General features: G+C 44.7%; 1 protein-coding gene across 6 annotated transcripts in view; it reads right to left on the bottom strand.

Annotated features, from left to right (window-relative positions):
* RADX (RPA1 related single stranded DNA binding protein, X-linked) overlaps positions 1–21,930 on the bottom strand; it is a 95,810-nt gene that overhangs the window by 13,228 nt on the left and 60,652 nt on the right. For all 6 annotated transcript variants that reach the window (XM_033945597.1, XM_033945596.1, XM_033945592.1 and 3 more), the window contains exons 11-13: positions 21,228–21,454; positions 13,473–13,541; positions 11,265–11,350 (exon numbers count right to left, since the gene is read on the bottom strand). In XM_033945597.1, coding sequence (XP_033801488.1) covers positions 11,265–11,350; positions 13,473–13,541; positions 21,228–21,454 — 382 coding nt within the window. The remainder of the gene's footprint in view (positions 1–11,264; positions 11,351–13,472; positions 13,542–21,227; positions 21,455–21,930) is intronic.

Genomic DNA, 21,930 nt, shown 5'->3' with positions numbered 1-21,930 from the left:
ATGGCCTCCTGACAGAGGAGGGGGGATCCGGTGCCGCCTTGCTTGTTTATGTAGTACATGGCGACTTGGTTGTCTGTGCACAGGAGAAGAACCTGAGGGTAGAGAAGGTGCTGAAAGGCCTTGAGAGCATAGAACATGGCCTTGAGTTCGAGGAAGTTGATGTGATGTTGACGCTCCTGAGGGGTCCAGAGTCCCTGGGTGCGAAGATCTCCCAGGTGAACGCCCCATGCATAGGGGGAGGCATCTGTGGTTATGATCATGGAGTGAGAGGGTAGATGAAAGAGTAGACCCCTGGAAAGATTGGAGGAGTTCAACCACCATTGAAGAGATTGCCGAAGAGACGATGTCACAGAGATGGGATGAAAAAGAGGATCGGTGGTCTGTGACCATTGGTTGGCTAGAGTCCACCGAGGTGTCCTGAGGTGGAGTCGCGCCAGAGGAAGTACATGGACCGTTGAGGCCATGTGGCCCAGGAGGATCATCATCTGCCGAGCTGGAATGGAGTGATGAAGGAGCACCTGACGGCAGAGGTGGAGCAGAGTTCGATGGCGGTCGGAGGGGAGAAATGCCCTCATTAGAGTGGTGTCGAGAACTGCTCCAATGAACTGAAGTCGCTGTGTGGGAAGCAGATGCGACTTGGGGTAGTTGATCTCGAAACCCAAGAGATGGAGGAACGAGATGGTGTGATGAGTGGCCTGAAGTACAAGCGGAGACGTAGGTGCTTTCACCAGCCAATCGTCCAAGTAGGGGAACACCTGAAGGTCGTGAGACCTGAGGAAGGCCGCCACCACAATAAGGCACTTGGTGAACACTCTGGGCGATGATGCGAGGCCAAAGGGTAGCACTTTGTACTGATAGTGATGGTGCTGTATCTGGAACCATAGGTAGCGACGTGAAGTCGGATGGATTGGAATGTGAGTGTAGGCCTCCTTGAGGTCTAGGGAGCATAGCCAGTCGTGGTGGGAGAGAAGAGATTAAAGCGTGGCTAGGGAGAGCATTCTGAACTTCTCTTTGACTAGACACTTGTTGAGGTCCCTGAGATCGAGGATGGGACGAAGGTCTCCTGTTTTTTTGGGGACCAGGAAGTAGCGGGAGTAGAATCCCTGACCCCTTTGGTCCGGAGATACCTCTTCGATGGCATTGAGGAGAAGGAGGGATTGGACCTCCCTCAGGAGGAGGGGGGTTTGGGAGGAGTGAGAAGCAGACTCTACTGGGAGGATGGTCTGGTGGAAGAGTCTGGAAGTTGAGAGAGTAGCCGTGGCGAATGATGTTGAGGACCCACTGGTCCGAAGTGATGACCTCCCAACGGCTGAGGAAAAGCTGAAGACGTCCTCCGATAGGTTGAGGGAGAGGCAGCGATGGTGGGAGAATGGCTATGCTCTGGAGAAAAGAGTCAAAAGGGTTGAGATGGCTTAGATGAAGGAGGAGGTTTGGCAGGTTGAGTCTGTGGGCGAGCCTGAGTCTGATGTTGGTGGCGAGGACGGCGAGACTGTTGTTGAGGCGGATTGAGAGGTCTGGCCGAGAACCTACGCTGGTAAGAAGACTGTTGTCTGTAGGGACGAGCAGGTGGAGTCTTCTTTTTAGGTTTGATCAGAGTGTCCCACCTGGTCTCATGTGCTGAGAGTTTCTGGGTTGTTGAGTCCAAGGACTCTCCGAAGAGTTCATCGCCCAGACAAGGTGCGTTAGCCAGGCGGTCCTGGTGGTTAATGTCTAGGTCAGAGACTCTCAGCCATGCCAAACGGCGCATGGCCACCGCCATGGCAGAGGCGCGAGAGGTCAGCTCAAATGAGTCGTAGATGGAGCGAACCATAAATTTCCTGAGTTGGAGGAGGCTGAAAATTTGTTGCTGGAACAGAGGGACCTTACCTTCAGGAAGATATTTCTGTAAGGAGGAGAGCTGTTGCACCAGATGCTTCATGTAGAAGGAGAAGTGGAAGGTGTAGTTGTTGGCTCTATTGGCTAGCATGGAATTTTGGAAAAGGCGCTTACCAAATTTATCCATGGTTTTTCCCTCTCTGCCAGGAGGGGTGGAGGCATATACACTGGAACCCTGAGATTTTTTCAAAGTAGATTCCACCAGGAGGGACTCGTGGGGCAATTGAGGTTTGTCAAACCCTGGGATTGGGATAACCCGGTACAAGCTATCCAATTTACGAGGGGCTCCGGGAACAGTGAGGGGAGTCTCCCAGTTCTTATAGAAAGTTTCCCGTAAGATGTCGTGGACGGGCAACTTTAGAAATTCCTTGGGAGGTTGCTCAAAGTCTAGGGCATCGAGGAAAGCCTGAGACTTCGTAGAGTCGGACTCTAAGGGGATGGAAAGAGCTGCTGACATTTCCCTAAGGAATTTAGAGAAAGAGGATTGCTCTGGTTTGGAGGCGGTGTCGGTCATGGAGGGTTCTTCGTCGGTTGACGAAGCGTCCTCTTCGGTACCGTGAGGGGAGTCTTCCCACAAGTCTGGGTCCCTAACGTCGGGGTGCGTACGTTTGGACATCGGCGTGGAGGGCTCGGCATGGCAGGTCTTTGAGAGAGATTTGCCTGAGCGCACCGAGGCGGTACCGGGTGAGGAAGACCGATGTCGTTCCTGGACCGGACAGGGTCGGCAGTAGCACGGGTCGGCAGTAGCACGGGTATGCACCGTAGGTGTTTCGGCCAAGAGCACCGGCATGGAGGTATTAGTCGGTACCGAGGGGGTCGACACCGATGGGACAGTGCGAGGCTTGGACCGGTCCTGTACCGGAAGGTGCGGTGCCAGCAACGCCGGCAACAGTTGTTGGAGTTGTTGTTGCAGCTGCTCCTGTAACTGTGTTTGGAGTATGGCTGCGATGCGGTCATCCAGGGAAGGCACCGGTACCGCTTTTTTCTTCTTCGGTACCATAGGTGCCGCTCTACGCTCCGGCGATGAGAGGCCGATGATGAGGCACTCACCGAGATCGGAGTGGAGCGTTTGCGGGGCCAGTGCGGCGCCGGAATGGCCGGTGTCGCAACCGTGGCAGGAGGGCGCTCGAGGGAAGTGGAAGGCTTCTTAGCCGGCTTACCTGGGCCCAACGACCCCGAGGAAGGGTCCGGTGGTGTCGACGTCGTCGGTGCCGACTTTTGGGGTGCCGTCGACGTCGCGGCAGGTTCCATGGCGGATCCGGTACCAAACAAAATATTTTGCTGGATCTGCCTATTTTTCAAAGTGCGCTTTTTAAGCGTAGCACAGCGGGTGCAGGTGTCAGCCCGATGCTCTGGACCCAGGCACTGGAGGCACCAATTGTGCGGGTCTGTGAGAGAGATCGGGCGTGCACACCGCTGGCACTTCTTAAAACCCGGTTGAGGGGGCATGAAGGGAAACACGGCCTCCGCAAAATCAAAGCCGGAGGCCTGTATGGTGACAACAGGCCCCGCCGGGGCCGGCTCAAAAAAATAAAGAAAACTCGATGAGGTTTTTTTTTTTTTTTAAGGAAAAATAAAGTAATCCAAAGGGAAAAAAGGAAGAAATTCGGAAAAAATACGCGAGCGGGAAGGCAAACTAATGATTTCAACGGCCGTTGAAAAACATGCGACTTCTTCGCTCCGCGGAAACGAAGAAACTGGGGACCACGCACTCCTCCGTCGGGCGGGAAGGCACTCGCGCATGTGCGGTGCGGCCAACTAGAACTTTCTAGTTAAAAAGGTCCGTACCGGGGCTCCGTCGGTGACGTCACCCATACGTTAAGAATATGCTGCCTGCTTGTCCTGGGATAAAACCACTTTAAATATCCTCTGCAAAAGCTTGTGTAAAAGAATACTTTTGACCCTCTTTCTGAAAGTCAAAAGATCAGTCTTCAATTGTAATTCACTTGGCATTCCACTTAAATACCTCCCAGATGAAGTGAAGAGAGAATCAAAAGTGACTACAAAGAGGGAAGGAAGTAGTGAAACCTCTCTCTGACTAAAACTATTTCTCTCGCACATCACATCTGAAGTTTGAATCTCATATCCATCAGAGTCTGCAGTCACTAATAATTACAGCAGAAGTTCTCATTGCTTTCTTGATCATATTCTTTTAAAACTCTTTATCCTTGTCCACAACTGTATTTCTCTTAAATTTGCAGTTAGATTTATAACACTTATATTGGAATTTCCAAATAAAATTACTAAAATGAAAATTAAATGAAATTACTAATATTTTATTTCTTCTCAAAATTATTCCATAAGTTTATCCAGATTCCTTTCTTCATAATTATCTCTGCTATTATATACCAGTAAAAGATTCGAATTTCGGTCTCTGTGGTATTCTAAATTATTTAATCTATCCCTGTTCTTTGAATGCTTTCTAAACAGAACGAAATAAAGGTAGCAAAATAATGTCTAACTTGTAGAAATTCTAGAAGAAAAAAGTTTGATGGTTTCCATTTCATTTTACATTGTCAAAGGACAAAATCTCATCACATTTCATCATTCCAAAGTATACATATTGAGATCTTTAAGGGCTCCTTTTATTAAGGTGCGCTAGCGTTTTTAGCACACGCACAAGATTAGCGCACATTAGCCGAAAAATTACCGCCTGCTTAAAAGGAGGCGGTAGTGGCTAGCACGCCTTGATAAAAGGAACCCTAAGTCTGTCCCCAAACACCTTATGACAATGACCACCAACCATTTTAGTAGCCTTCCTCTGGACTGTCTCCATCCTGTTTATATCTTTTTGAAGGTGCAGTCACCAGAATTGTATAAAATATTCTAAAAGAGGTATCACCAGAGTCTTATACAGAGCCATGAATACCTCCTTTTTCCTACTGGCCATACCTCTCCCTATGCTCCCTTAGCATCCTCCTCGCTTTCATCATCACCTTTTCAACCTTTTTGGCTACCTTTAAATGATTACATATTATCACAGCCAAGTCCCACTCCTCTTTCGTGCACAAAAGTTCACTTCCTAAACTGTCCCTATATGTAGGAACTAGAATGGGATCAATGTTGGTATGGATGGATTGAATGTGCGGAGGTAAAGCAAACAGATGGATTTGATTGTGATGTGTAATGATTATCATCATCTATCTTTTTCTTATTATTTTTGCCTTTGATCTGTATTTTATTTTATTTCTTCCATTTGTGCGTCACACAAACCTATACAAGCTCTAGGCAACATTACAGAGGAAGGGGTTAGAAGAGGGTAGGGAGGACCGTGGAGGGCAGGAAGGAATGGAGAGGAGAGAAGCATGTAGAATATTTCGTAGAAATTCCTAACTTTACAGATAGGAGCACCATCTATGTAAATGATATCGAAATGAATTAATAATAATAATAATAACTTTATTTTTGTATACCGCCATACCCAGGGAGTTCTAGGCGGTTCACATCAATTAAACAGATTTACAAGAATTATGGAATATGTAAAAAGGAATAGAAGGGAGGAACCGTTAAATAACAGAATTCAGGGAAATTTCATTATTTCTGGAATATATGAATGTACTGATTTTGTTGGGATTTGCCTGCATGCTCCTAATAAAAAAAAACAAATCAAGACATTCAGTCAGCAGTAAGGGATCCTAATATAGTATTCAGCCTTAACTATAGTCTTTAGAAATTAAAACTAAGAATGAACTCTGTGTACAAGTCATTATTGGTCTCTCTTATTAAGCTGTGCAGCTGAGTGCCCGCGTGGCAAATGCTCCAAAGCCCATTCAAGCCCTATGGGCTTTGGAGCATTTACTGGCCCACACTGTGGGGCTTAATAAAAGAGTGGTATGTTATTTTAGAGTATGTAGTCATGGCTGATACTGATACAAATATGAAATTTAGTCATACTGCTAATTTCCTTTACTTTAGTTCAACCTCACCAGTCTGGACAAGTAAGACTGAGTTCCCTTTCCTACCAGCAGATGGAGGTAGAGAACTGAAATGTCCATTGACATCACTAGGAAATAGACTGGTATGGCTGAGATGCTCAGGAAAATGTGTTTTTGGTTTTGTTTTTTTTAACTTTTATGAAGGGGGTTGTGGCTTGACAGACTGAAAGTTAAGGCACTATTTTCCTTCATTCACAAATTCCAAGATTTCCCCACATCTATTCTCAATTACCCTTTCCCAGTGTTTCCAGTCCCTTTTGGCCTAATGAACAAAGGCAAGTTTGGGATGTGAACTTCGGCCTTCCACAGCGCAGTACACAAAACCGATAAGCAACTAAGGCAGTCATGTTTTTTATTCTTAAAAGGTATGTTGGTAAAGAATATATAGGTTCTGGAAAATAGAGAATATGATAAGCGATAAGGGCCATAATGCCCATCTGTCCAATTTACTTCCCATGTCAATGCCATAAACGGTAGTTGACAATGTGCATTAAAAATATAATTTTAGTAAATAGGCTCCTAAAGTGGGAAAATACTTTAACCCTCATATAAATACAGTATGAGAACTGCTTATTGGGTTTTCTGGTAGAAATATTATGATAACTACTAAATTTTAATTATTTTAGATAACATCAACATTTTGTTGATATAGTTTATTTGATGGACTTAATATACAAATTCTTTGTATAGTTTATCAATTATTAGTACTACCAATTAAAGACATCACCATCAATGCCAATTCACCAGGGCCAGCAAGATGTCAGTGTGACACTTTCTGGATCCTCCTGTGCGGCTCTGCCTCAAAAACTGCCAATGCCTACGATGCATGAGCGACTGGAGGGGAAATAACAGCACTCTGAGGCCTGGATGCACTAAACATGGTCAGTAAGATCACATGGGTCTGCTGCACTCCAATTTTTGGCTGATTCCAAAAGAGTGACTGATGCTCACACCAGTTTGCATGCAAATGATTTGAGCAGAGGTTCATCATAATCCCTGTCCAATCCTGCCAATGAATTGCTGTAAGAGCAACTCTCACACGTGTGCAGAAAACAGCAGGGGAAGCCCAAACAGCTGAGAAGTAGGGGCAGCCTCCTGCCACCCATGCACAATATCTATCCTCATAAAAAATGTGCCCCCCCAACCACAACCATCGCACCCCCCCCTCTGATGACAACCCCAGGTCCCCGGGTGGGCTGGGGTGACAATTCAGAACTCCCAGCTCAAGCAACCTTCCCCCAGCCCCTCCCCTGTACCTTGTTGAAGAAGCCAGAAAAAGGGATGCCCACTTTTTATTGCCAGCAGGCCCGCCTCTTCAAAATGGCAGGCCTTCCCCTTCCTGATGCATCCTGGGGAGGACCCACGGTTGTCGTCAAGGGGGCTCATCATTGGGGGGGGGGGCTCGACTTAGCTTGCACTTTTTTTATGGGGAAGATTTTGTGTAACACATGCACAGCATCTGTGCCTATTTTTTTTTTTTTTTAAGTATGGTATGGTATGCTATAAATATATTAATTTCAGGGCTGAATTATGGGTAGGACAGGTAAGCGGCTGGTCTTGACCAGACGCTTTTTTTGTATCACTAAAAGTGATCACTTTTTTTGTGCATCTGGAAGCCATGTTAAAGCATCAATCACTCTGCTAGTTTACATGGTATTTCAATATTAATGACCTTATTTGCATGGCTGGATTGGAGAATGAGCGATCGTGCAGAAAACTACATGACGAGATATTTTGTACATTGGATTGGCAAATCCGATCGTTGCTAAACCAGGTCAAAACTGGTTTAGTGATGATCATTAGACGATCGCTGACTTTTGTGTATCTGGGCCTGAGTCACCTATTAATGGCTGTAACCTGGATCTCTGAAGGCCATCACCATCCCCCAGATTCTGGATCTCTGAACGATAAGCAGCCCTTTCTGCTGGGATGATTGTAAGTAATATAGTAGTTATCATTAAATTCTTTTTTTTTCCATATCTTTATTCATTTTTAAAAACCAACAAGTGCAACATATTATCAAACAATGTCTAAAATAAACAGCACTTAATTCCATCAAATGATATAATAAATATATATCCTTTCCCCCCCCACCCATCCTTTCATACAGTATAAAGATAAGCAAAAGTAATACAAATGATCAAGACCAACAAATTTCAAGGCATATTCCCCCCTCCCCTCCTGGATGTATATAATCAAAGGGCTACAACCAATAATTAATCTTTACAAAATTTTGTCAATGGGTCCCAAACATCCTTAAATTTCTTATAATGTCCCAACTGTATTGCTCTCATACGTTCAAATTTATAAGTTTGGCACAAGGATTCCCACCAAAAACTATAGTTTAACCTGTCCCAATTTTTCAGATTAAATTCTTGTTCTAAGCACTACACTTTGTTAGAGAAAGAAAAAATACAAAATAAGAGAAGATGCTCCTTAAATATGGCAAACCCTACAATTAAACGTCTTCTATTTGTTAGGCTCTGAGGAAAGAAAATACAGGCAGCCATGATAATGGGGGATGCCTTGAACAAGTTTACTGAAAAGTTGCTATACTGACCTTCAGTGAGTTTTCAGAGTGGTTTACAATAAATCACAATGGGGAAAAAAGATAGGGAAAGTGATCTTTTCATTCTATCAATTGTTTATATTGTCACAGTGTCACCCCTGTGGCGGTAAAGGAAGTCCTGCAGCACCAGCAGAATCCTTTACCCACTCAGTTTTAAAACTGGTAAGTTATTCAAGGCCTGTTCTAATCTCCCTAAGCAGCAAACAAAAGGGAAAGGCAAGAACTACCAGTCCCAGCATGCCCCAGGGTTAGAGCAAGGCAAACCAGCTCAATCAGCTCTGATGCAAGCAGTTGCAATCAGCCCTAAACAACCCTGAAAGTGAATAGCCTGAGCCAGGGGAGCTCAGGTGAGGCGAATGCTAATCAATCCCAAAGAACTGAAAAGGGAGTGGTTAGGAGGAAGCAGGGAGTTCACCCAGCAAAGCTCATCCCAGCTCCCAACTACAGACTGAAGGATCCTGAAGAAAGTCTACTCCAGCACAGGGCTGGAAAGCAGCAAGCTCAGGTACAGTCCTGGGTTTTGTTATGATGATGTTATAATGGATTGCAACACCAAAATGATATTCATTCATTTAACCAAACACCAGTGACAAATTAGATATGGTTCCCTATAGCATACGGAGAAAAGACCTCAGTTTCTTCCAAGGGTATTGAGCACTTGGAGGAACTCTATGATTGCATAAAAGCCATCAAAGAACAAACATCCTTGGTCTACAAAAACTCCGTTTTACTATTTCAAACTAATTTATCTTCAAAACATAAATACAGTGGAACCTTGTTTTACGAGCATAATTCGTTCCAGAAGCATAATTCGTTCCAGAAGCAAAATACTCGTATATCAAAGCGAGTTTCCCCATAGGAACTAAGGACAACTCGCTTGATTCGTTCCCACCCACCCCCATCCCCCGAAGCCAGCGGCGCTGTTCTGCCCCACCAAGAACTGGCATTGCTCCCCCCCACTCATGAAGGCTCCCCCCTCCTGTGTGATCCGCCATCCCCCCACTCGTTTTGTCCCCCCCGCATGATCCACCATCCCCACGCTCTTGGCGCCCCCCCCCCGTGAGCCGGCCCCCCCCCCCCCGCTCGCATCGCATCCCCCCCGCCGCAATCCGGCATGCCCCAGGCACCCACCCACCCGATCACATTCCTTACCCCCATTTGGCACCGGCACCGGCACCAACGCACAGGACATGCTGATGCCCGAAGATCTGCCTTTTTCTTCACGCTGGGCCTTGAGCATCTGCGCATGCTCAAGGCCTTCGGGTTCCCGAGAATCTCGGAGAAAACGGGAACCCGAAGGCCTTGAGCATGCGCAGAAGAAGAAGGCATATCTTTGGGCACCGGCACCGGCATGTCCTGTGCATTGGTGCCAGTGCTGGTGCCAAATGGGGGTAAGGAATGTGATCAGGTGGGTGGGTGCCTGGGGCATGCCGGCATGGGGATCGCGGCGGGGGTGTGTGGGGGAGGGGGGTGTAACGCAAGCAGGGGGGGTGTGCCGGATCACGGGGGGAAGGGTGCCGGATCCCGAGGGGAGGGGGCGCTCGTAAATCGAGGCACGCTCGGTTTCCAAGGCGCCAATTTTGCAAATGTTTTGCTCGTCTTGCAAAACACTCGCAAACCGGTGCACTCATAAACCGAGGTACCACTGTATATTCAAGACATAGGGAACCAGTACTTATCTTTTAAAGACTTCCTTTCCACTGGTGTCGTTAAAAAAATCACAGCAACTGTAGAATCACAATCTCCTGGTGTTGTAAGATCTGTAGCACTCGGGAGAAATAATCTAAATCCAGAATTCCCGACAAGGCCCTGTTTCGCAAAGTTGCTGCATCAGGGGAAATTCATACAAACAAGAGCTACCGCTTCACAAATTATCTTTAAGGAAGATATGTATGAATTTCCCTTAATGCAGCAACTTTGCGAAACAGGGCCTTGTCGGGAATTCTGGATTTAGATTTTTCCCGAGTGCTACAGATCTTACAACACCGGGAGATTGTGATTCTACAACTGCTGTGATTTTTTACCGACACCAGTGGAAAGAAAGTCTTTAAAAGATAACTGCTGGTTTCCTATGCCTTGAATATATTTATGTTTTGAAGATGGATTAGTTTGAAATAGTAAAATGGAGGTGGGCGATAAATACACAGGTAGTTTTAGCTACTTTATATGCAAATATATATGTAAATAGTTAAAGGGAAAGAACCCACACAGCTGCCCTTTGGAGATGTAGATTGAATATGCACAAAAGGGAGAAAGAAAATCCAACGTAGTCTGCAGTAAACAACAGCAACCAGAAAACAACAAACAGACTGCAGACAATGTACAAGATGCAGGCGTTGTTTATTAGTAAATGCAGTAACATATACAACCTTATAGCCAACCAAGGGACCCGACACGGTCCGTGTTTTGGATGACACGCCTTCCTCAGGGGTCCATGGTGGTTAAGGTATAAAGCAAACTGCGTAAAAGATAACAAACACACGCCAATCACGATCAAATGGGGTCAAGCAAGGAAGGCGTGTCATCCGAAACACGGACCGTGTCGGGTCCCTTGGTTGGCTATAAGGTTGTATATGTTACTGCATTTACTAATAAACAACGCAATGTAGATTGAATACACATATTAAAAGTTTGCAACTATGTAGGCTGTTTGAAAATTGCTCCTTTATTACATAATATGCTGTTAGTTTTCTACCAATGGACCGTAGATACTACATATCATTTCAGCTCTAGAATATAATGCACCCCAATTTAATAAGATAGGAAACTTATCAAACCATAAGATATACACTGAAACATTTTTTTCAAAATTTAATTGAAAACTAGTTGTTTAATAACCCCTATGTTTACCATACAGTAAATATAAAAAATAAATGTCAACCTACCTCCAACAGTCTGAGAAGAACTTGGCTTTGGTTCACAAATTTTTTCTTTTTGCATAGAAATATCTTCTTCAGACGTAGGAAATTGACTAATATAAAATAAGTTTAAAGGAAATGTCAAAAAAAATATGGATGCATGTGATCTTGTTCTTCAGTGGCTTTTAACCAGTGACCTTTTCTATGATTCAGATAAAAGAAAAACTCTCAACCTGATTGACTTGTTACTATCTAAAACATGTGAAGGATTAGCAGTGCTAGGAAAAGAGGTTTGATAAGAACACCATTAGCTGATAATAAACCCTGTGCAAAAATGCAGATCCATCATATGCAGCTTAATGAAAAATTGATTAGGAAAATGTCAAACCTCTTAGGCCAGTATTCAACAACATTTATATTGTCAGCATGGGAGTTAACCACATTAAACGTTTTGTTTTCAAACCTTTGTCACTGATGAGTGGATAAATTTTGACCATAGATAAAAACGTAAGACGGTTGATTCATAAGTCATGGCAACAATTTTTTTTTTCTCTCTCAAATGTGCCAACACTGGAAATCTAATATATACACTTGAAAGTATGTGACATGTACTTAATGTTGTCACCAGATGAGAAGCAAAAAACATATATATTAGATTTTGAATGTTGGTGTATTTTTGAGAAAGAAAATAGTTACCATGACTTATGAATCAACCCTCATATATAGATACAGTGGTACCTTGGTTTACGAGCATAATCCGTTCCAGGATCATGCTCATAATCCAAAACACTCGTTTATCAAAGCAAAGTTCCCCACAGGCCTTAATGCAAACTCAGAAGATTCATTCCACAACCAAAGTTTGCAATGTTGGCCCAGGGGTGAGTACCTGCCTGCGGGTGCTGCAGCGCTTCCAAAGTGGTGGCTTCCTTCCCTCGGGGTCCCCGTGCGGTTGCCCTCCCGCTTCGGCCGATGCCTCTGCCGTCCGTCAGTGCCTCCCGGCTCCCGATCCAAGCTGGCTGCCATCCTGAACGAGCAGGCGCGCGGCCTCACCTCTCCTCTCCTAAGTCAGCCGCTGCCCCGACAGCCGCTGCCTCGACAACACGCTCACCACGTACAAGCATGCTCAGTTGTTCAATCTTCTCCTCTGATGCAACCAGAAACAGGAAGTTGCAGCAGAGGAGAAGACTGAATAACTTGAGCAGCCACGCGTGCATGGCTTTTTGAAAGTGTGTGGCTGGGTGAAAAAGAAAGCTGGCAAACTTGGCATCTAAGGTGAGGTGGAGGGAGGGAGATGGCAGAACGCTGCAATCGGGTGGGTGGGGGCTGCTGGACCGCATGATCCTTGATTGCCTCACTGCAGAGACAAGACCATTCACCACTCCATGGGGCGGTGAATGGCCTTGTCTCCGTCCCCACAGCGACCACTATTTTTTCTTTCCCCATTTCGGCGGGTTACCTGCGGCTACTTGCAGCTATCCGCGGGTAACAACCACCGTGTCATTCTCTACTTGGGATCCCTCCTGCCGATTTGAGGGCTTGGGCTTCCTCCTGCCAGTAGTCGCTTGGGGGGTCCCGATCCCGGCAAGAGGGCTTGGGACTTACGCCAAAAGGGGACTTAGACTTTTTAAAAAATTCTTTATTCATTTTATCTTCTTACAAACTTAGACGTTTTTTAAATTACAACCCTCCACCTGCTTAGTTCCAGTGATGCCAATCTGTCACTGGCCAGTGAAATGCTCCCTGAGTATCACTGAGCCAGGCCAGAGTCACTGGGCAAAGCCTTTAGTGCTCTAGGTGATTTTCCACATCTGCCTAACGGAAGGGTCAGTTCTGCATACATTAGAGTTTTAAATCTATGCATATTTTGTATTGAAATTTCACCTGTACCAAAAGCAGGCCCAAGTCTATAAGTATTTTAGTATTTCTATAAATGTCTATAAGACTTTTAGTATTTCTAAAAGTGCACAGGTACTTTGAAAATTATGTACAAAGTCTAATGACACTTGCATTTATGTAGGAAATTTGAAGAATGCCCCTAAACACAGAAAATATTTTATCAAATGGTGTAAATGACCCAAAATGGAAGAGGGGGGGGAACTTTGATGTAACAGGATATTAGTCTCTTGTTTCTTTAAGAAATCATAGAAGAATTTATTCAAATGTCCTGACTCACAAAGGAAAGAAAATTTGATGTATTTGGAATATGTTTTTAGAGAATTCAACTCTATCACATACCTTAGCTTTTGACGTGCAGAACGTGTGAGATATCGAGGCAAGGGCATATTCAGGGCAGGACAATCTTTCCTGAAAACATATTTAACAAGTTAGTAAAGTTGTTAATAAGTAGTTGTAATGGTAATTTGAATAGATCAGAATGTAGAAAGGAAATGCCCCGTTCTGTGAGGTGTAGTACAGGAAAACAAAAGTTATGACTGAATGATATGTGGGATTTTCATGATAGACTCCACTGTTGTCTGAACTGTAAAGCATGAACAGCATAAACTCAAAAATCATTAAAGCTTCTGGATACATAATGGCTTTTTAGCTCATATTTGCTATAATTAATTTTGTATCATGGATTTTGTGTGCTGCATTGATAACTGCAAAATCAATAAACATGAATGATTAAATAAATATCATTAGATACAAATTACTATCTAGATATTCTCAAAATGCCAGCTTGGCTGTCTCCTGCTCTTTTGTTTAGGGCTTCATCTCAAATCTTACTGCTTAACTAACAGGATGTGTGCAAAAGTAATTTTGGTTAGTTTTTGGGATGTTTTCCAATTTCTCTTCCCCCCTCCCCTTAAACTTTCAGTTCATTGCAAATTTTTCTTAAACAAAATTGTTCTACTGCACAATAGAACTTTAAAAATGCTCATTGACTTTAATTTCTAGATTAACATTCTCGTATTTGTGTGTGCTAAATATTTAAAGGCATGCTTAATATCAATAGGACTTCTGAATTTAGGTCTTAACCATTTAACTGCCCTTCTCTGTTCCAAAATACAGCACTTCCTCTTATCCCTTCCCTGACTTATTTATTTTTATTTATTTATTTATTCAGTTTTTTTATACCATTCTCCCAGGGGAGCTCAGGTACTCAAGCAGTTTTCCCTGTCTGTCCTCATAATCTATCTAATGTACCTGGGGCAATGGAGGGATTAAATGACTTGCCCAGGGTCGCAAGGAGCAGCGTGGGTTTGAATCCACAACCCCAGGGTGCTGAGGCTGTAGCTTTTAACCACTGAGCCACACTCTCCCCCTATCTTGTATCCTCTGAACAATGTTAGGAATTAATAGGAAAAGAATGAAGAACAACAAAGAGCATTTACTGTCTCTGGAATGCTCTATACTGCAAGGTAAAACACAATGGGAATGACCAAAGAACAGAGGAAACAAGGAAGGAAGGATTAGGTACCTCAATAATCCTCTTTCCTGTAGAACAGCATATGATTCCTTACAGATGGGTTAAGCACCTCAACTTGCAAGATGCTTGTAGAAGACATCAATCATTTTCGTCTCTCTGGGCAGCGTCCCCTCTCCTCAGTCTTAACTTTTGTAAGCGAGTTGAGAAGATGTCTTCGTCTGCTCTACACTAGATTTTTTTATTTTCGGGATTCAATCTGAAATTTTTTTTAGTATTCCCTGTGCTAAGGGGTTCCCAGTAGTCCTGTGACAGTTCTGTCTGGGAGAAGGGCCAGATGATGGGGTCTGTAGCCAGAAAGAACACCTGCCTGGCTGGTCTGCATTAACACTTGGGAGCTCAGGGCTAGGTCCCCTGAAAATGGTGCTCGCCCCTGAAGAATCAGGTGCTTGCTTACAGGCTGATTTGACCCCGCAACTGGCTGGGAGGCTTGGCGGAGGTCAGCTGCATCCCACCCCCTGAAGAATCATGTGGGAACGTGGGGGGTTAAGGGTTTCAGGTTTTTGGAATCTGAATAAAAGGCAGCCTGAAGAGATAAGCTGCTGGAGCTACCCTTGCTTGTCTGAGGCAGAAATCCCTTCTCCATTTCCAGCTGCAGTGAGAAGCCGATGCAGGCAGAGCACATGGCAGATCTGTGAGTACAGCTCATTACTGTCTATGGGAAAATCCTGTCATCAGATAATGATAAAAGACATTTTATGCAAAAAAATCTTGCAGTATTTTATTAAATGAACCTTCAATATCGGCACTTCATTGTGGAAAATAACAAAAATGTAACAAACTTCGCTAATAGCTAACACGTACACTTTTGTACAGTCATCTACCAATGGAGTTCCAAACATTCAGGAAGAAATTCTAGAAACAGCACTTAAACTTACGCACTGGCAAGTGCCCTACTGGTGCCCAAGTTAATTGACAAACACTGTTTAAAAACAGCAAAGTTAAAGTGCCTACCCAGCATCTAATAAGTGCTTTACGGCACAGTTCTTCAACCACCGGTCCGCAGAAAATTTCTGCCGGTCCGCGCAGGGCCAGCGAGATCAAGTCGGCAGTTAAATTTCCTGCCGACTGCGGTTCCTGCTGATTAATGTTCCTCCCAGCCTCAGGCAATCAAGATAGGCTGCCAACGTCGGGGCCTTCCCTCTCTGAGTCTCGCCTGTTCGGAAACAGGAAGTTGAAACAAAATAGGCAGGACTCAGAGAGTGAAGGTCCCGACGTCAGCAGTGTGTCTTGATCCTGCCGAGCTGCTGAAGAGGGCCGCGGGGAAGTTGCGATTAGACCGGAGAGAGCTGCAGATTCAGGTGCAGGTGGAGGGAGATGGTCAGCGTGTGCGAACAAGATCCTGGGGAGCCTTCACAGTGGCTGTCTCCCCTCCCACCAGCTCACCAATTTGACAGGGCAGTGATTTACCGGCAACTTCCTGCAGACAAGTACCAAGAGCTGCTGGAAGGGGAGGAAGCCACTGTAGGAGGCTGGGAAGGTCTGGAAAAGGGAGAGCTGTTACTGGACTTGAAGGGAGTTAGAAGGAGAGATACTGCTGGGAGGGGAGGAGGGAAAGGGATGGGAAGAGAGTTAATGTTGGATAGAGGGAGGAGGGAAGGGAGAAGAAGGAGAGATGCTGCTGGGAGGGAAGGAGGGAAAGGGATGGGAAGAAAGTTAATGTTGGATAGAGGGAAGAGGGAAGGGAGAAGAAAGAGATATGCTGCTGGGAGGGGAGGGGGAAAGGGATGGGAAGAGAGTTAATGTTGGATAGAGGGAGGAGGGAAGGGAGACGAAGAAGAGATGCTGCTGGGAGGGGAGGAGGGAAAGGGATGGGAAGAGAGTTAATGTTGGATAGAGGGAGGAGGGAAGGGAGAAGAAAAAAAAGGAAGGAGGGTAGGGAGAAAGAAAAAAGGAAGGAAACAGCTGGCAGGGAGATTACAGGAGGGGAAGGGGGTTAGGGTGGAATGGAGAGATCAGATGAGAGAAAGGGAAGAGAGAGGAATGAGAAAGTAGAGAGACATTGATGCTGGAAAGGGGGTCAGCAGAGAAATGAGAGAGGGATAAAGATGCTAGATCTGGTGTAGGAGAGATAAAAATGAAGAAGGCAGTGAAGCTGGAATGAATGATGTAAAAAGGAGAGAGGAGGATGGACAAGGAAGAGAGGCATAGAAAGAAGTCAGATACATATGGAAGGGGGAGAGGGCAGACATTGGATGGAACGGGCAAATGATGGAAGGAAAAGAGTGAAAAGAAGATGAAAGCAGAAACCAGAGACAACAAAAGGTAGAAAAAAATAATTTTATTTCTATTTTGTCATTAGAATATATCAGATTTGAAATATATATCCTGCTAGAGACATAACTGGGGACTGCAGTATTCTGTTAGCATGATATTTCTATGTAGCATTCTATAATAACTTGGCTTGTTCAGTTTTCTTGATAGTAGAGGGGATATATGTGAAGGGGAGGGGAGACAGGGGTTTTGTTGGTCTTTGCTCTGTATATTTATAAAATCACAATTGTTCAGAATATTGTTTCTTTTTATACTTTAATAAAATACATTCAATATAAAATCATAATTGCGGCTTGTGCAGATGGGATCAGATGGTTTGCGGGGACCGAGCTCGCGGAGATGGGGCGTAAACGGGGTTTTTAAATTTTAGTCCTAGTAGTTTGCCGGTCCACAAAATAATTATTTTATTTCTGCCGGTCCACGGGTGCAAAAAGGCTGAAGAACACTGCTTTACGGTGCTTAACACCATTAAGGGCGGAAGTGGTGTTAGACGCTGTAAAGCGCCTACGTAGATGTGATTCATGATAAAGATAAGCACCGGAAATGTAGGGTTGGAAAACCCTGGCTTATACTTCCTGTGCCTATCTTTCCCAGAGGCACAATTTACTATACGGTGCCGTTGCTTGATTGACGCGCAATCGGCGGCCGCTTTTTAGGCACCCACTGATATCGGCGCTGCACAGAGAATCCGGACCTCGATGTCTTCTAAGATAGTCAGGATAAAGCCTGTAATGCTATTCAACTGCTTGCAACAAGGCCTCACGCAGCATACAACCTTACTCACTTTGCCATATTGATAGCTGGAGCTGCAAAGGGCTGAAACTACAGCCAGAGAACTTCTGCCTCTGAGAAACCTGGAAACCCCAATTGCTTGCATCTTCAGACTGCCTTCTCAGACCATCTGGACTAAGACCTCAACCCCCATAGGAGGAAATGCAGTCAGCATTCAATCCTGGTGAAAAATCACCATGAGACCACTCAGCCTGCACTTAAACTTTCTGCGGACAAAACCTGGAGTGAGCCTTGCTCCCAAGAGAATGGTCCCTTTAGCTCCCAGACTGTTAATGCAGGCTAGCCAAGCAGGTGCTCTGCAAAGCAGGCTGCCCCTTAGCTACAGATCAGACTTTGTGTTCTCTGCAGCGAGATGTCCCAGTCTCTGCAGCACTGAAAAGCCTCACAACCAGATAAAAACCCAAAATTAAATGAAAAATAAACACGAGCACAACAGACAGGCTCCTACCATCTCATGTACAGAGAGTAAAACTGAGGATTTACAGAACAGCCCAGATAGATGGGAGGTGGAGCAGAAAAATGTAAATGAATCTCTACACAGTTCTTGTGATCAGGGAGGGTGACAACCCACTAGTTCCAGAATGATGTGCCTGTTGCACTAGAATTTTATTTTATTCTAGAACAGTGTCTTGCAAACTTTGTTGAGCCACAGCACACTAAAAATGTAGTGGCTGCGGCTCGAAGCATCGAGAAGTGTGCGGATGTCGCCGTGACGACATCATGTGTCCGGGCATGCGCAAAGGCTCTCCAGACGGGCCCTGAGTCAGGGGGGGGGGTGCCAGCAGGGGAGAGGGACGGAGAGAAGCTCTGGCTCTGGCTGATTGCCTTCTCGCCATGAGAGGCAAGTCATGTAGGCAGTCAACTGGTGCCTCCCTTCCTCCTCAGTGTGTCGCGGCACACAGTTTGCAATACACTGCTCTAGAACATGGAGACATTAAAGAATTAGGATGGGACAGATTGAGGAATTTGCAATTTCTTTATTTTTCCATTTATCATAGCACTGAGACATTGTTGGTCTCAAAGCTGGATGAACTCCAGAGTGGGCTGGATGGTACAAAGGAATTCCTGGCTGTTTTCTTGGATATCTCGGTAGCCTTTGACACATTGGACCATCAGATTCTGCTTGGTAGATTGAAGAGTTGTGGCATGGGAGGGGTAGTGTTACAGTGGTTTGCTTCATTTCTGTTCCATCTGCAGCAGGAGGTAGTGGCCCATGGGAAAGCCTCTAAATGTAGAGACATACATAAAGGAGTGCCACAAGGGTCATCACTTTTGGAAGTGTTGTTCAACCTTTATCTTCTGCCACTTTTCAAACTGTTGCAGCGTTTGGAGTCTCTTATAGACCCTATGCGGATGACATCCAGTTTTTTCCCCCCCCCATTGAGGGACAATTTGGGGCAGCAGTAGAACGATTGAAGCTAGTCATGCAGGGGATAAAGACTGGATGGATTGCAACAGGTTGAAGCTAATCATCCAGAAGACCAAGGTTATGTGTTTTAGGTGAACTCAAGGTATGATTATTCCTGAGTTAGTTGAAATTCTGGGTATGCCCCTACAGTTCTCAGAGGAGGTGAAGTATTTGGGGGTTACTGTTGATTCTTGCCTGACATTTCGGAGTCATGTGTTAGGAATGATTAAGAAGATATTTTTCGAATTAAGATTGAGTGTACTTTGGCGGTACCTTTTCTTTCTGTTCCTTCCCTTTCTTCCCTGTTTTATTTCTTCCCCACCCCACCCTCCACTTAGTCCGGTATATGCACATCTGGACCCCTTCTTTTTCTCGCTGGGTACTTCTACACCAGGGCCTGTCCATGTCCCGAAGGCCTGTATGTTTTCTCCCCTTCTTCTTTCCGGTCTCACCTTCAGATTTGGCCAACTGCCATTCCTACCCTCCCTCCATCCCGGCTTCCTGGTCTCCTCTGTACCACCAGCACAAACCACTGCTGCTCTTCACTCGTGTCTGCCTTCACCTGGCCTCCTTCAAAGCAGCCTGCTGAGGATCGCTGGCTGGCTGTAGCGAACCTCACAGGCTGCTGTCCACCTCAGTAGCACGTTCCCTCTGACGTGATCCCATGCGTCAGAGGGAACATGCTACTGAGGTGGACAGCAGCCTGTGAGTTTCGCTACAGCCGGCCAGCGATCCTCAGCAGGCTGCTTTGAAGAGGAGGCCAGGTGAAGGCAGATGCGAGTGAAGAGCAGCAGCTGCGGCAGTAGTTTGTGCCGGCGGGTTAGATTTACTATAAAATTTAAAATGTCTGGCGGGCCAGTTTTTAACACACTGCGGGTCAGATTTGGCCCGTGGGCCAGAGTTTGACATGTCTGCTCTACATAATCAGGTCTAAGAGGAACAGGTTTAGTTTATGAGATTTTTTTTTCTCTTGCTATCTCCACCTTTCCAGATAACATAGACTAAGAATAAGAATAGTTATATTTCCTTTTACATTGTGTCATTTATTATCTTTCCTGTGTTGTTCATTCTTGCTTTTGTAAGAACTAAAAAAAACCTACACTACAATATAACCATTAAATATAGGCAAAAGGTAAAAGCATGCAGAGAATGGCTCATGAATTCCTTCCAATCCCTATCTATATCGCTATCTGTGTTATCTCTGTGTGCCACCAACCTGCAGATAAATGATGGTTTTAATAAGAATGGATCCCAAAAATTCCTTTGGTTTGACAATAACTAAAAAAAATTAATCCAAATGTGATAACATTACTACAGATTTGAAATGATAGATTTTATAATTTAAAATCAGAGTGTCTCTGTCCCACTGTTAACAGGTATTGTCATGCTCTTTCATCTCTAATTGGTGGTACACACAGAAACCAGTAGCAACTCTATGGTTAAGTCAGTATTAGTGATAGAACTGTATAATTCTTCATGAGTACTATATACAGTCACAAAGTTTCACAGGAGAATTTGCAAAAGAAAAAATGGCATACACATCTGAATCAGTCTAGCAAGGATAGGGGTGCAGAAAAAATATTTCCTATGTGTGTGCCTGTGTTTATATATCTGTGACTGAGAGACAACAGAGAAGTGGGGAAAAAAGGCGATTTGAAAGGAATAATTCCGTTATCTGCCATCTGTCAACATATTAGTGCTTCTAAGATGTAGAAATGCATTCGACCATTCTTGTGAAGACTATTTCTTTGGAATCGCTAAATCTGATCTGTACCATTTTTAAACTTTTTGTGTCTTTTCACCAGTTTTTCCTTCTCACCAATTTTGTTCTAGTTAGTTTGTCCTCAGACTGACAGATGGACAGACATTCTTGGCTCCTTGTGTATAATTCTTTTCAACATTTTGTTGGGTTGGAAAGAACAACAAAAAAGTTCTGACATAATGCCTAATAAATATCAAGAAAACCTAATGTCTAAAAAGCATGTGAAACCAGAAGTTAATAGTCTACTTCAGCAAATAACGAATTCAAAAAAAGGGCCTACTGAAACAAAAAGAACGTTCTCTGTACTAGATATACAATACAACTTACTGCTTAGCTCTTAGACGGTGCTTTCGGGTCTTTCTTTTCACAGGGGTGTCCACTATATTCTGTTGCCGTATTTCTAGACAACTTTGCTGTGAACCATATATGTGGCCATTTTCTTTATCCTGGGACAGTCTGCATTTCTTTTCCTGCATATGTCTGTGTTTAGGCAAAGTAGCACTGTGTCCCACAGATGCTTCAGCATTAGATGCTAAACAGGACCTGTTTCCTTCCTATGGTGAGAATCAATCACTAGTCTGAGCTTCCTCTTAAAAAAAACACAAACTTTATTGATGGTAATATTTCTCTCAGAATGAATTGGAATCTAACTAAAAGAGAAGAAAGCACAGTTTTTTACCCCTGACAAGAGCTCTTCATGGACAGCAGGATGATGCAGACACACCGTGGTGACATCATTCAATGACTGCCATCGTGAATTCCCCGCTTTAGCTTAGAGCAGTGTATCTCAAACTGTGTGCCTCCTGAGATTTCAGGTGTGCTGCGGTACACAGGGGAGTGGGAGAGGCGCCGGCACCAGCTGCCTGCCTACAGGACGTCCCTCTCGTGGCAAGAGGCACATCCTGTGGGCAATCAGTGGGCGCCAGCAACTATCCTGCTCTCTGGCCCTCTTCCCTTCTGGCATAGAGGACCTTCACACACATGCGGACATCAATGATGATGTCATACATGCACATCACATCATCACGGT

This window comes from Geotrypetes seraphini, chromosome 5 (assembly GCF_902459505.1).
Source record: "Geotrypetes seraphini chromosome 5, aGeoSer1.1, whole genome shotgun sequence".
Classification (NCBI taxonomy): Eukaryota; Metazoa; Chordata; class Amphibia; order Gymnophiona; family Dermophiidae; genus Geotrypetes; species Geotrypetes seraphini.
The sequence above is the reverse complement of the archived record's forward strand: the minus strand, read 5'-3'. Positions and strand labels throughout refer to the sequence as shown.